The sequence below is a fragment of the Chrysemys picta genome, chromosome 2 (assembly GCF_011386835.1).
Source record: "Chrysemys picta bellii isolate R12L10 chromosome 2, ASM1138683v2, whole genome shotgun sequence".
Classification (NCBI taxonomy): Eukaryota; Metazoa; Chordata; order Testudines; family Emydidae; genus Chrysemys; species Chrysemys picta.
In genome coordinates, this window is record NC_088792.1 from 169,968,308 (window position 1) to 169,982,211 (window position 13,904).

At 41.4% G+C, this 13,904-nt stretch overlaps 1 protein-coding gene across 1 annotated transcript in view; it reads left to right on the forward strand.

Moving 5' to 3' along the window:
* PHLPP1 (PH domain and leucine rich repeat protein phosphatase 1) overlaps nucleotides 1-11,694 on the forward strand; it is a 226,237-nt gene extending 214,543 nt beyond the window's left edge. The window contains exons 14-17 of the mRNA XM_008170599.4: nucleotides 1,148-1,252; nucleotides 2,921-3,115; nucleotides 5,458-5,686; nucleotides 9,678-11,694. Of these exons, the coding sequence (XP_008168821.3) occupies nucleotides 1,148-1,252; nucleotides 2,921-3,115; nucleotides 5,458-5,686; nucleotides 9,678-10,793 (1,645 nt within the window). The 3' untranslated portion in view covers nucleotides 10,794-11,694. The remainder of the gene's footprint in view (nucleotides 1-1,147; nucleotides 1,253-2,920; nucleotides 3,116-5,457; nucleotides 5,687-9,677) is intronic.
* Nucleotides 11,695-13,904: the final 2,210 nt, after the last annotated feature.

The window sequence follows — 13,904 nt, forward strand, 5'->3', positions numbered from 1 at the left end:
TATTTGTGTAGGAAAATACTCTGATCCAGATACAGCAGCCTTAATTTAAGTTGTTTGAGGAAAAGTTCCAAGGCCATGCAGATTGTGCACACACAATTTCTTAGCATTTCACAGTTTTAACAGGCAGTGAGGGTTTGGGTAGGGAGAAATGCACGTTTAAATAGAGTGAATAGACAGACCTTTTATGTTTGTCCTTTTTATAATGCATTTGTATCACTGAAAGGCTCTGGTGCCTTTGAAGATGTTGCAATATGTGGAGAACTTGCTTAACTGCCAACGGAGCAGAACAACAGGGGGTCAGGTTTTTCTCCTCCACATACAGTAGCAGTATGAAAAGATGGGTACGAACATATGGGGTTGGCCCCTTTTAAAAGCTGTATTGTGCTGCATACCATTTCAGATGTTTGAAATTCAGACCAGAGTTTACACTGATAGTTAATCGGAGGGAGGAGGGATCCAATACCCTAAATAAAAGCTGCCACTCCAGAGTGAGGGGGAAGAGAATGACCATTCTTATAGCTAGAGCACAACCTGAAGGCACCCAGAGGGAAGAGCATCCTCATATTAGCTTTTAGGCATTTTCATAAGAAGTTTTAGAACATTGCTCTATTTTCAGCTTTTGGCTTGGATGGGGGGAAAAAAGCTGGATGTGGTGGTGATATGCGATACAGTAAAAATCAAATGCAGAAAGGTCTCACTTTGGAATTGGATAAAAGAAATGCATACATTACATAGGATTTTCCCCCGTGCCGCCTCTCCATATCTTCAGGCCAGTGGCACAGTCTGCTTTTGTTTTCTGCAGAGCCAAGGTTAAGTTTCAAATAGCTGAGAAAAGAAAAGACAAAGTTAACGCAAACAGGAATGAAATAGACCTGCATCGGACTGCTTTGCTTGTTCTATTCCGGTGTGTATTCTGACGGATAACATTCTACACACTCTATTAAGCGTTTCCCCTTACAGGGACACCTCGTTTTCTTAAATGTAGTCGTCTTAGCGTATGCACAGCATGCCACAAGTGGCAGGTGACTAGGACAATTGGGACAATAAAAGCTTCCTTACAATTTTAAGATAGCAGTGACTTTAAGCTAAATGTCTGTAATATCTTAAACAATTCATTGGGCTTTTTTCTTTTCCCTTCTCATTGCAGTAACATTCGTTGTTTCAAGATTGACCAACCGTCAGCTGGTGATGCTTCAGGAGCCCCAGCAGTGTGGAGTCATGGTTATACCGAAGCTTCGGGAGTTAAGAACAAGTCAGTACTGGTTTGATATCAGCACAGAGGTGCTCTGCTGCTGGAACACTTCTGTATTTTTTTTTTTTTAAAAAGGCCCTACAAAGAAACTCTTTTCTTAGGAGAAAGTTAGTTGGAGACATTCATCTCACAAAAGCAGAGGCCATGGCATGACTTATATCTGTAAACTAGGCCCCTGCCTGGCTCTCATATTTCTTCTTTGTTAAAGGAGTTGCTAAGATACAAGTGTTACTGTTGCATTTTGTCTATATAAGACTCCACTATTTGCAAAAGACCCAAGTGCTTAAATGCATCTCCGCTCTTTGAAAAGCCTCTTTATCTTTCGCTGAAGAATGTGTCCCAAGCAAATCAGGGATGCTGCTGGAAGAGAAGTGGCTTAAACTGCATATTCCTACACTACTGACTGGTCCTTTTTTAAAGACTAAAGCAGCCCTTGACAAATAACATCTCAGGGGCCTAACATGTTAACTGCTTGTATGCCGCTGGTTACATGATGTATCTCACCTTAATGGTCCATGAATAACTTCTACAAATCTTTTTGCACTTCCAGTTGAGGTTTTCAAACACTTGAGTCAAGTGCCAGCAAGCTTGACTCGGCATTCTGTTAAATGTATCAACAAATTAAAATGATTATCACATAGAGTAACAATGACAACTTTAAGGGGCTAGAGGGCTGAATTATGAACTATGGTGTTCTGTTTCCATCCCCCTTCACCCATTTACACAATGCAGCATATGAAATAAGTATTGAAAAGAATAAAGACTGGCTAGGTGTACCAAGTTAGTTTGTGTTGACCAGCTCACCAAGGCTTTGCTGTGGTAGCGGTACTGTGAGCAGGAGTTGCTCAACCAGTGAATTGCTGACCTCTACATATGTGCTTGTTTTTAACACCACACCATTTAGAAGCTAGAGTCGGAGAGCACAAAACAATCCATGGGATTGTTCATAGCAGGTCCTGAGGGGTCAGAAGGCTTCCTCCTTAGCTCCGATAGCTTAGTGGAAATGGAGGTGTGAACCTACTTTTCTTTGTGAATTTGTAGATTGAATATTACTGTCTGGCTGTTCAGTTGGTCTTACTTACTCCAGCTGTCAGTCGGCATGCATCAACATCATAAAACCCATGTCACAGTTTATTCCATGTTGGCAGCCTCGATAGAGGGGCCAAGATCTTATATGGTCTGAACTACCCTCTCACTCCTAAAGGCACTTATTTCCGTACTTTGATGAAGCATGTTCAAGGGGGCAGTATGGAGAATCTTGCTTCTCAGCTTCCTGTGCTCACTTTTCATGGGTAAACTTAAGAGTAAACAGTGCAGTAGCTTTCTCGGTTTTTACTATTTTTTTTTTTTATCACAAAAATAAAGGCTGCACTTTACATGCCAGAAAAGTTGAAAAATCATTAGGGGGTCTCTGTTTCAACCTTTGTTACTCTCTCTTTACCATGGAATTTAACAGTACCATAAATGCTACTTATGTTGTTCACTACCAGGATCTGAAATGAAACTTCATAACTCATGAAAGTTTGTGACACTTATTATAATCTGATCTTCCTTCAAGCTGCACATCCTGGTCAGAACAGTGAGAAAAGAATTGAGGAGTGTTAAAATGATCTTCTGGTACAAATGCTTATTTATTAAAAACCCATTTTTGGTTTTCTTTTTCCTTAGATTGTGTGTGGCGGCTCTTTCAGCCAATAATTTCTGTGACAACAGGGAGGCGCTGTATGGAGTCTTTGATGGTGATCGCAACGTGGAAGTGCCCTACCTTCTGCAGTGTACAATGAGTGATATCTTGGCAGAAGAGCTACAAAAAACAAAGAGTGAAGAGGAATACATGATCAACACTTTCATCGTTATGCAGAGGTTAATCCCAGATCTTTAATTTTTGTCATATTCTTCCATATGTGGATCAGTCAGCGTACTTGCTTCTATCCTAGAGCTGTTTTTCCCCTCAGTTTTCTAAATGATTTCGTTTGCTAGCTTGTTTCTTAATTGCTTGTTTTTTTAATTGTGACCTGTTGTTGCGCACACGTCCTAAAATGTTCATGACCAAGGAATGGATAGTTTCTCTTTTCTGAGATGTGCTTAATTTCTTTAAAAGTCTCATTGTTCAGAATTGCTAATATTTAAAATAGTGATGTGATTTTGTTTCCTGAGACTGATCATCTTTAAACATCCCCCTCCTCCTACAACTTGCAAAGCCCGGCATGTTTCAACCTGTCCCTCTGCACCAGGTCACATGATCATAAACATCAAAACTCTTGTTGAGGATATGCATTCTAACTGTTTAACTGCATATTTTCAACAGTAAAATTGAATTCTTTGAGCCAGGCAGAAAGAAATGATGCTAGAAGTATGATGTAGTAGGTATTTTTGGTTATTTGAAAACCAGTGTATGCTGCTGTTGACAATATAAGAGACTGTGCCTTGGGGAATAGAGCTGAATGAAGAGGATCAGACAAAAGAGAAGGAGGAGGTGGGGAAAGCAAAGGAGAAGACATGCAAATAGGCTTGACTACACGGCCTCACAGTGTGGATTACGGAGGTGTGAATTGCTGTGTACACAGTAGAGGACTGTGTTAACGTGAACTAGGCCCCTTCTAGTTTGTGCTAGCAAGGTCTACACCGGGCAGTTCCAGTGCAGCTCTTCAGTGCACGCTATGCCCCCCATCGTCCACAATGCAGGGCCATGGATTCCTATGTCTGAGGGCTTGTTAATATTTGTCAGACAGTCGCTTCCTGAAAAGATCCAATTCCTACGTCAGGAAGTAAGAGCAATAAGATCAAACTGAATTAACTGTGCACAAGGAAAAAAGGGGGATTGTGCCCTTTGCTTCTGTAATACTGCGCCTCCCCATTTTTATCATTGCTTGGGACATTGGCTCACTCTGACAGGTGTTGGAAGTGAATCCTGCAGTATGATTAGAATCCTAGGTATGAGGCAGGGAAAGTACCTAATAGGTGTCCTTGCTGATCCCTATGGTTATAATTTCAAGGAACTTTAGTTTTTCTGCAAAAAGATATTTCTTTACACGTGTCTCAAAGAATAGGCTAATCAACATTTCATAGAACCCAGACATAGTAATGGTTCTAGTTACATATATCCATTTATTCAGGATTAGTACAATATTTCTATTTCTCAAACGTTCCTGAGGTGGTAAAGTGCTAACCTACATCAGATCTTGGAAAACTGAATTTGAGTATTATCACCTCAGGGTTCTAGATCAAAGTTCCGATCTTCGTTAAAACAAAAGAGCTAAGAAAGCTTGGAACATTCTATAATGTAGTTGTTCAGTTACTGCAAAGAAAGTTAAATAGGGTTAGAAGCCCATGGAGAGATAGAAAAATTGTTAAACACAACCAGAAATTAAATTGCAAAATGTCATAAAAAGTAGTTTAATTTTAATATTAGCAAGACAATACTTTGTATGCTTGTAACAGGTTTTGTTAGTGAACTTTAGCCAAGGCCTTCTAAAATGACAAGTTAAAAATATTCTTCAAATGTGCCTGATAAGGTATTACTTCTGGTGTGCTAATAGGTTTGTGAATTAGTGATCTTGAGTCAAATTACAATTGGAAAGTGTTTTTGGTATTTTAACGGTAATAACTGCTTCTATCACTTTAATGGTGATAGATACTTTACAGTAGAGCTTTAGGAGTCTGAAAGTGCAGAAAAACAACGGTTAAATACTTAAAACTGTGTGGCAATAAGCAGTAAAACGTTGATTCCGGCTCTTTAAAAAATACATTGCAGTTTTGGAAACTAAAGCTTCATGTTCATAAATGATTATATTTTTAGATTCTACCTCTAGTTTTTCAATAGCTTCTTAATATTTAAATTTCCAAAAAGTTTGCTGTGGAGATGAATAAGGTGAAATACTCTAACTGTCTTGGTAGTGTGATGACAAGAGAGCAGTGGCACTGGGATTGTGAGGGGTTTTTTAAAATTGAGAATGGATCCAATTGAGGATGTATATCTCCTTTCTTATAACATGTTCCCCATGAGTTGTACATAACTTCCTCACTATTTTGGTATAAAACTTAACAATCTGAACTGGAGCTCTTGTTCTTGCCCAGTGAACCTTGAGAGTCTGTGTGCTATAATTGGGATTGCTTAACTGTGGTCCCCTGCTCCCCTCTCTACTCTGACCTCATAATGCAACTTTTCCAGTTAATCGGCAAGTATTGCTTTGTTTACATTCCAGGAAACTTGGAACTGCTGGACAAAAACTTGGAGGCTCTGCTGTCCTTTGCCATATAAAACACGATCCCATGGACCCAGGTGGATGCTTCACATTAACCTCAGCAAATGTGGGGAAGTGCCAAACTGTTCTCTGTAGGAATGGAAAACCTTTGCATTTGTCCAGGTCTTATGTGATGAGTTGTGAAGAAGAGCTAAAGAGGATTAAACAGCACAAAGCCATTATCACAGAGGTAAGAGAACTGTAGTGCTGGTGGAGGGAATGTTACAATCTGCAACTTCCTCTAGAGACAGTTCTGAGCAACACACCGAACATATTTCCTTATCATATAAATAATAAACTGTATCTTAAAGACGGGTGCGTCTGTGCTGGAATTTCATCTTCCCCTTCCGGTATGTTTTATGTCACATGGTCCAGTTGCTGTTGTTCTGCAGAGATACTCAGCCACGAGGGTCTGAGCATGATGGTCTTAAACAGGGGAAGATGAGGAAACCAACTTCTACCTGGAAGAGAGTTGCTGGAGTAAGAATGAAGAGCCCATCCACTTCGTGTAGGGTGGGAAAGTGCTGAGAGAGAACTTGGAGTGTGATGTCTTTTCTTCCATAAGAGACTTTCTCTGCTCCTTCCTGCTATCTGACCAGCCTGGATGCTGACAGACAGCTGGCTCTTTTTTCTGTCTCACAACAGAATGTATTGTGCCAGTTATGGGCTTGTGCTCTGGCAGGCAGCTCTGTAGTATGAGAGACTGCAGCTTCTGCACAGGGAATCCAGTCTGTGCACACCCACAGATTGGAGGTTGTGAGCCACTGAAAGAGTAGAGAACCAGTCTCCTCCCTCAGAAGATACAGACCCAGAGGGCAGATAGCTGACACAGAACATACATGTGGGGAACTGATCGAAAGCAGAAAGAGAGAGAAGCCCGTCCTTTTCTTTTTAGTCTGCTACATCCCTACTTAAGAATTTGATGCTCAGCCTACTGCTGTACATGCCTAGATGTTAAACTTGCCAAGCAAAAGTGGTGCGGGATTAGAATCTAAAATGTGACATGCTTGAAGCGAGCCACTCCATCACGTACTGTAGATAACCAGACAGCTGTCAGAAAGTCCCTTTGTAAAGGAAAAGTGAATTCCTGTTTTAAATCTTAAAATGATTCACCAATTTCACACACTTGGATGGCTTATCAATTCTGTCAGGCTTATTTATAATATGGAACCCTACAGGCCAAAGAGGTTTTTATGTTCTGAGGCATTTTAAAGGCCTACCCTTTCCTCATTTTCATTCACTTTCCTTTGGTTATTTGTTCTGTAGTGGCCATTGCTGGCATCAGTTGGACCAAATGCTTATAAATCATTGCCTTCGTGGTTCTCTAAATTAGCAGGGTTGCAGTTATCCCCGACAAGACTGGCAGGAAACCAAACACAACAACACTTGAGATGCTTGCTCTCCTTACCGTGCCAGCTCAGATTCTAACCAAGCCAGAATCTTGGGATTTGAATGTACATGGGATTTATTTCTTAAATACACATTTTTAATGGTGTTTTCCGGCTCAGATATTACTCCTCCTCCCCTTGGGAAATGTCATATCTAAGAGGAAGTGTAGTAAGTAATTGGAGCATGTAAAACGTTTCACTACAGCTCAGCTGATTGAAAAACACAGACTTGCACTCTGCTATATTTGACTTGCATGCTTAATTTAAAGAATATTTTTAAATTGTACCTTTCAAAGGGCTGAGCTGAGATACATAATGTATAGCTGCAGGAGAGAAACCATAACCTATGATCCTATAGCCATTGTTCAATATGGACTTGTGGGGGCAGGGAGGGTCATACACAAGATGAAATACCTTAAGTGGGGGGACAGATCTGACTGGCTAATAAGACAGTAGCTGCATGAGCCATTAGCCAGAGCAGTGACCCCCCACACCCTTATGCACAGTGTGTACCATTTGCAGGGGTTTTGGGGATGGCGGGTGATAAAAGGGCTGGTTTTCCCTGGGCCCCCAGGTTGAGAGGACCCCCAAAGAAGGAGGTTCTGCAACCCCATTTGTGCCACTCAGGGTTGGTCCCACAGCCCCTCTCACCATGGAGGGACCATGAAGCCAAACCTGAGTGGTGGTGCTACCCCACAAGCCGGGTCACAATGCTTGGAGTGGGGAGCCGGGCTGCTACTGCGGATTGTGGTTGTGCATACCAGGGAAATGATTCTACGGGGGGCCTCAAGCCAAAGCATAAAGTTTTTTTTATTTGCTCAATTATATGCTCCATTATGTTGTCAAGTAGCCTCTTGGGCACTAGAGACAGACCTGTGTATATGTGACACCATAACTGTAACTTGTATTAAGTCCATTGAGACAGAATGGTGTAGTGAGCTAAGCATGAGACTGGGAGCCATGAACTCGTGAGTCCTAATCCCAGTGCTTGCACTAACTCAAAGTAGCTGTTTGCAAGACACTTCATAGAGTCTAGGGCCAGAAGGGATCACTGTAATCTAATCACTGTATAATTCAGTCCATAGAACTTGCCCAAAATAATTCCTAGAGCATATTTAGAAAAAACATCCAATCTTGATTAAAACTTGTCAGTGATGGAGAATCCACCACGACCGTTGGCAAATTGTTCCAATAGTTAATTACCTTCACTGTCAAAATTTTACACCTCATTTCCAGTCTGAATTTCTCTAGTTCAACTTCCAGCCATTGGACCTCAATCACTATAAGGCATGTTTTCTAGTCCTTTAATCATTCTCATGGCTCTTCTTTGAACCCTCTCCAGTTTATCAGTATCCTTCTTGAATTGTGGGCAGCCAAACTGGACGCTATATTCCAGCAATGGTTGCACAAGTGCCAAATATTGGAGGAAAAATTACCCCTCTGCTCCCACTCGAGATTCCCCTGGTTCTTGATCCCGGGATTGCATTAGCTGTTTTGGTCACAGCTTCACATTGGGAGCTCATGGTCAACTGATTATCTACCATGACCCCCAAATATTTTTCAGAGTCATTGCTTTCCAGGATAGAATCCCCCATCATGTAAGTATGGCCTACCCTCTTTTTGTTCCTAGATGTATACATTTACATTTAGCTGTATTAAAATGTATATTGTTTGCTTATGCCCAGTTCATCAACCGATCCAGATCTCTCTGAATCAATGACTTGTCTTCATTATTTACCACTCTCCTCCCCACCCCCACCCCAATTTTTGTGTCATCTGCAAACTATCTGTTTTCTCCCAGGTCATTGATAAAAATGTTAAATAGCAGAGTGCCAAGAACCAATCCCTACGGGACCCCACTGGAAACACATCCACATGATGCTGATTCCCCATTTTCAGTTACATTTTGAGACCAATCATCTAGCCAGTTTTTAATCTATTTAATGTGGTGCAATGTCATGTCGAAGACTTTACAGAGTCTAGGATATTATGTCAATACTCTTACCATAAGCTTTCGTGGGTGAATACCCACTTCGTCAGACGCATGCGTCTGACAAAGTGGGTATTCACCCACGAAAGCTTATGCTCCAATACGTCTGTTAGTCTTAAAGGTGCCACAGGAGACTCTGTTGCTTTTTACAGATCCAGACTAACACGGCTACCCCTCTGATACTATTACCATATCACCCAAACCTATCATTTCATTAAAAAAAGATAGGTTAATTTGATAGGATCTATTTTCCATGAACCCATCTTGATTTGCATTATTTACATTACCCTCCTTTAATTCTTTATTAATAGAGTCCCATATCAGCCACTCCATTATCTTGCCCAGGATTCGCGTCAGGCTGACAGGCCTATAATTATCAGGGTCATCCTGTTTACCCTTTTAAAAATTGGCACATGATTAGCTTTCTTCCAGTCATCTGGAACTTTCCCAGTGCTCTAAGGTTTCTGGAAAATCAACATTAACAGTCCCATGAGCATCTCAACCAGCTCTCAAAATTCTCGGATGCAAGTTATCTGGACTTGCTTCACTAGCTTCTGTTCAGCATCCTCCAGAGATGCTAGTAAAATGAAAAGAGTGTTATCACCATATGATGAGACTACATCCGTTTTTCCCTAAAAAACTTCATCACTCTGGCTCCTTATCTATAAAATGGATGGGATGTGTAGCTGCCACACAGGATGTTGTGAAGATAGACATTTCTAAAATGCTTGTAAGATGTAAGTGCTAGTCATTTTTGTCTTTCTATAGTCTCAACTTCGTGTCCTCTTTTTTTTAAATTTCAGGATGGTAAAGTAAATGGCGTGACAGATTCCACAAGAATCTTGGGATACACCTTCCTTCACCCAAGCGTTGTGCCCCGCCCTCATGTCCAGTCAATTACCTTGACTCCGCAGGACGAGTTCTTCATTCTGGGTAGCAAGGGATTGTGGGACAGCCTCTCCATCGAGGAGGTGGTGGAAGCGGTCAGAAATGTGCCTGAACCACTGGCGGCTGCAAAGAAGCTTTGCACTTTGGCCCAGAGCTACGGCTACAACGACAGCATCAGTGCGGTGGTGGTTCAGCTGAATGTGACGGAGGACAGCTTTTGCTGCTGTGAGCTTAATGGAGTCCCGCCTCCCAGCCCAGGCATCTTTCCCCAGTCAGTCAACGTAGTCATTAAAGACAGACCTACGGATGCTTTGGGAATGCCATCTTCCAGCAGCGGCATGGCCTCTGAAATTAGCAGCGAGATCTCCACCTCTGAAATGAGCAGCGAGGTGGGGTCCACAGCCTCTGATGAGCCCCCTCAGGTAGCCATGAATGAGAACAGCCCAGCATACCCCAATGAACAGCGCTGCATGCTTCACCCAGTCTGCCTGTCCAATTCTTTCCAAAGGCAGTTGTCCAGCGCCACCTTCTCCAGCGCCTTCTCTGACAATGGCCTTGACAGTGATGACGAAGAGCCAATTGAGGGTGTCTTTACCAATGGCAGCCAGGTGGAAGTGGAGGTGGACATCCACTGCAGCCGAGCAAAGGAGAAGCAGTTGCTCCAAGTGCCTGTGGAAGCCAGCGATGAAGGCATTGTCATTAGCGCGAATGAGGATGAAACGGGCCTTTCCAGGAAAGCAGATTATTCCAGCACTGGTACAATTGGGCGCCGACGGGGCAATGGTTCTGTGGCTCCTCAGGAAAGGAGCCATAACTTGATTGAAGTAGCAACTGATGCACCTCTCAGAAAAACTGGGGGCTACTTTGCAGCCCCAGCCCAGCCAGATCCAGATGACCAATTCATCATCCCACCAGAGCTTGAAGAAGAGGTCAAGGAGATTATGAAACAACACCAGGAACAACAACAGCAGCAGCAGCAGCGGCAGTATCAGATGGATCAGCTGCCAGACTATTACGATACACCACTATGACCCAGTCTGCATACTGTTCAGAAATAAGCTAACGAACAAGAAGACATGAGTGCAGGACCCAAATAGGGCTCACATTATTGCAGGGGTTTTACTACATTTTGTTTTCCTTACCCTGCCACTACAGATAACTGCAGCTTCTCTTTCTGTTTGTTAGTTTTAATATCAACTGACATTGTTCTAGAGATGATTTACCAATAAGATTTAAACTAGTTAACTTTCCCCTTAACATATCAAGTGTAAAAAATAAAAGGTTTAATATATTGCAGAGAGACATGATGATGTAATTTTTTTTTAAATGGCTCATTTTTTTGTTTGTTTGGAAAGCAGGGCAATATGCCAGTGCTAAATGATTAAGTAATATTGTAATACTGTATTTCTTTGAGAAAGAAAAAGGCTTTTTTGGTCTTGAAAATGATAGACATTTGTAGAATATGGAGACTAACTCCTAGGAGTTGCTTTACTCTTTCAGATGACTTAAGTCACTGAGATTCACTAATTTTCTCTGAGAGAACAGTTGATTGGGAAATTACTGTAAATAGATCTGTGTTGTATAGTGATGCTTAAAATGTTTTGTAGTTTTGGCATAAGGACACAACCTGAACTGACTTTTGTTTTCTTGACTCTTTGGGCCATGGTTGTCATACTGAGTGGCTGTATAAATTACCTACAAATTTAGGTGGTTCTTAAACCATAGAAAACAGCCTCTTTTTCTTCCGGTCTCTTTTTCTTCCTTTTACTTTTACAGGCACATTTTATTTGTGTTCCTTATTGCTGCCACAACCAGCATGATTGTATAGAGCTCCTTTACTGTAGATCATTTACATACCAAGAGTTATATTAAAGCAGAATGCACAAATGAACATGTCATAACTTTTGTTATAATAAATACAAAATTTACAAATAATGAAAGTCTGCTTTTATGTCTGATCAGCTGGATGTATGTATTTCCTGAACAAAAGTTCTTGGAGTTCTTTGGGTTTATCTGGATAGTGCACACTGTTGTTTAAATAGCTCTTTTTAAATTGTTCTGTGAAACTGGAGAATTTTACAAAGGTAAACCTTGAAAATATAGAAATCTGCTATAAAAATAAATCACCAGGTACTTTCACAGTGAAATCATATTTCTTATAAAGGGGCTCAAATTCTCTAGCAGAGAAATATTGCATTTAATTTCTATTGGCTTTTTTCTTTCAGTAGCAATCATCTGTTGTCAGCTCTTTCTCCAAAACACTATTGATGATATTGGAAGACTCAGTTCCACCTGTGGTCTGACTTCAGACCCCACCACCCTCCTTCAGAAGGATGGAGGAGTTGAGAAAAATGGCAGGTTAGAAATGGTAAAGAGGGGCATTTGGGGGCAGAGAAAAGAAAGGGGCGAGAAGTCTGAACAATTTGAATTTGAGTTTAATGGTAGTTCTGCCTTTCATAACAAGAAAAAAAAATTTTTTCCTGCTTTAGTTGAGAATTGGTGACACTCTCGTCTCAATCCCACTTTCATTTGAATGCTGCAGATCAGCCTTACTTTCTTTGATAGATGTATCAGTATTTAATAGCAGATGACGTACCTCCCTGAGGCTGTGTTGAGTCAACATCTTGTAACAGGAGCATAATATGGGATAGGCTTCCCAGTCTGCTCCAGGGCCTGATGGCGAAAAGGAGAGATTTCCTTTAATACAGCTTTTGACTAGCTTTCCCTCTAAGAATACTACAGGCAATTACGAGGTGGGGAATTTGGGGGGAAAATACAAAAGTACTGATTTTCAGTTTGGCAGATACTAATTCACACTGCTTGCCTTGTGTAGTTCTAATGCAGAACGTGTTTGTAGTCCCATTGGTATCATTAATGAGATCAGTAGGGACATGTACAGCTGCGGGAGTATGTTAATTTACTGCAGAATCAGCTCCACAATGGGAGCACAAATGACTATTGTTCTGGAAGAGCCATAAAATACAGTATTAAAATAGAGACTAGATTAACAACTTTTAGGCAGGTAAAACTCTGGATAATCTTTGATAAATGGTTTTGAAATCCGAAAATGGACTGGTAGTGATTCATTTTGTTCTAAATAATTAGACTCAATGTCCTCGGCACAAACAGATTTTTCAGTTGTTGCCTGAGCCTAAAGGTGCTAATGACCAAAGGTTATACAAGGGCCTGGGCAAGTGGGTACAAGTTAGGGCTTCCTGAGTAATTGTAAAACTTCTCTGCACCGTAGGAATGGGAATTTTCTCCAGTGCAGAGTCTGTTGTTAACAGCGCAATAATGCACTTGCTGCTCTGTCAGTGAGCAGGACTAGCTTGAATTGTTCTTCTATTTCTGTTCAGTCTAAAATGCTTCTGTGAAATAACATTACATAGATAGCATAATGGTGAGTGAGATTTCCTCTTTTATTAATGTCAATTGATACTTAGGCGCTGGGTGCAGATAAGAGGCACAAAATGGGGGATTCTTTCTTATGAGTCTGTCTGACCCTAACCTCAAAAATCCACATACTCCTCTGTGCCCCATCTTCTTGGGTGTCACACGGAATGTTCTCCTTCACCTTCAGAGAGGATGAGAATAAAGGAGAAGTTCAGTCCAAATGTTAGCTATTTCTTGCAGGAAATGCCCTTTAGCCTTTTCTTTTTATGCCCATACGTGGTAGCATAAAGACAGGCAAAACTGACAGACCACCAAATCTTGCTCTCTTCTACCTACCACCTACTTTAAGATGCGTGATGGTCAGTTCACTGGAAGGGCTTCTGTAGTCTTATAATGCCAGGTTTTGGCTGAAAAACTGTATATTTTGGATTTCTTGCTCTTGTGAGACAGTTTTGCTTGTGCACTTCCAGCTGCTGTCCTGGCAAGCCTGAGATGCCAAGGATTGAATGGACCATAGAGACTGAAGTCTTCTCTCATCCTTCCAGTGGGCCCTCCAGAGCATGCTGAAAAACATCAGCAAGGTGGTGGATGATGTTAAACCAGCATCTTTCAAAAACACTTTTAAATAAACAAGATGGGCATTCTTCTGGTGAAGGCACTGGACTAGGAATTGGGAGACCTGATTTCAGTTCCTAGCTCTGCCACAGACTTCCTGGGTGACTTTGGGGAAGTCACTTAACTTCTGGGCC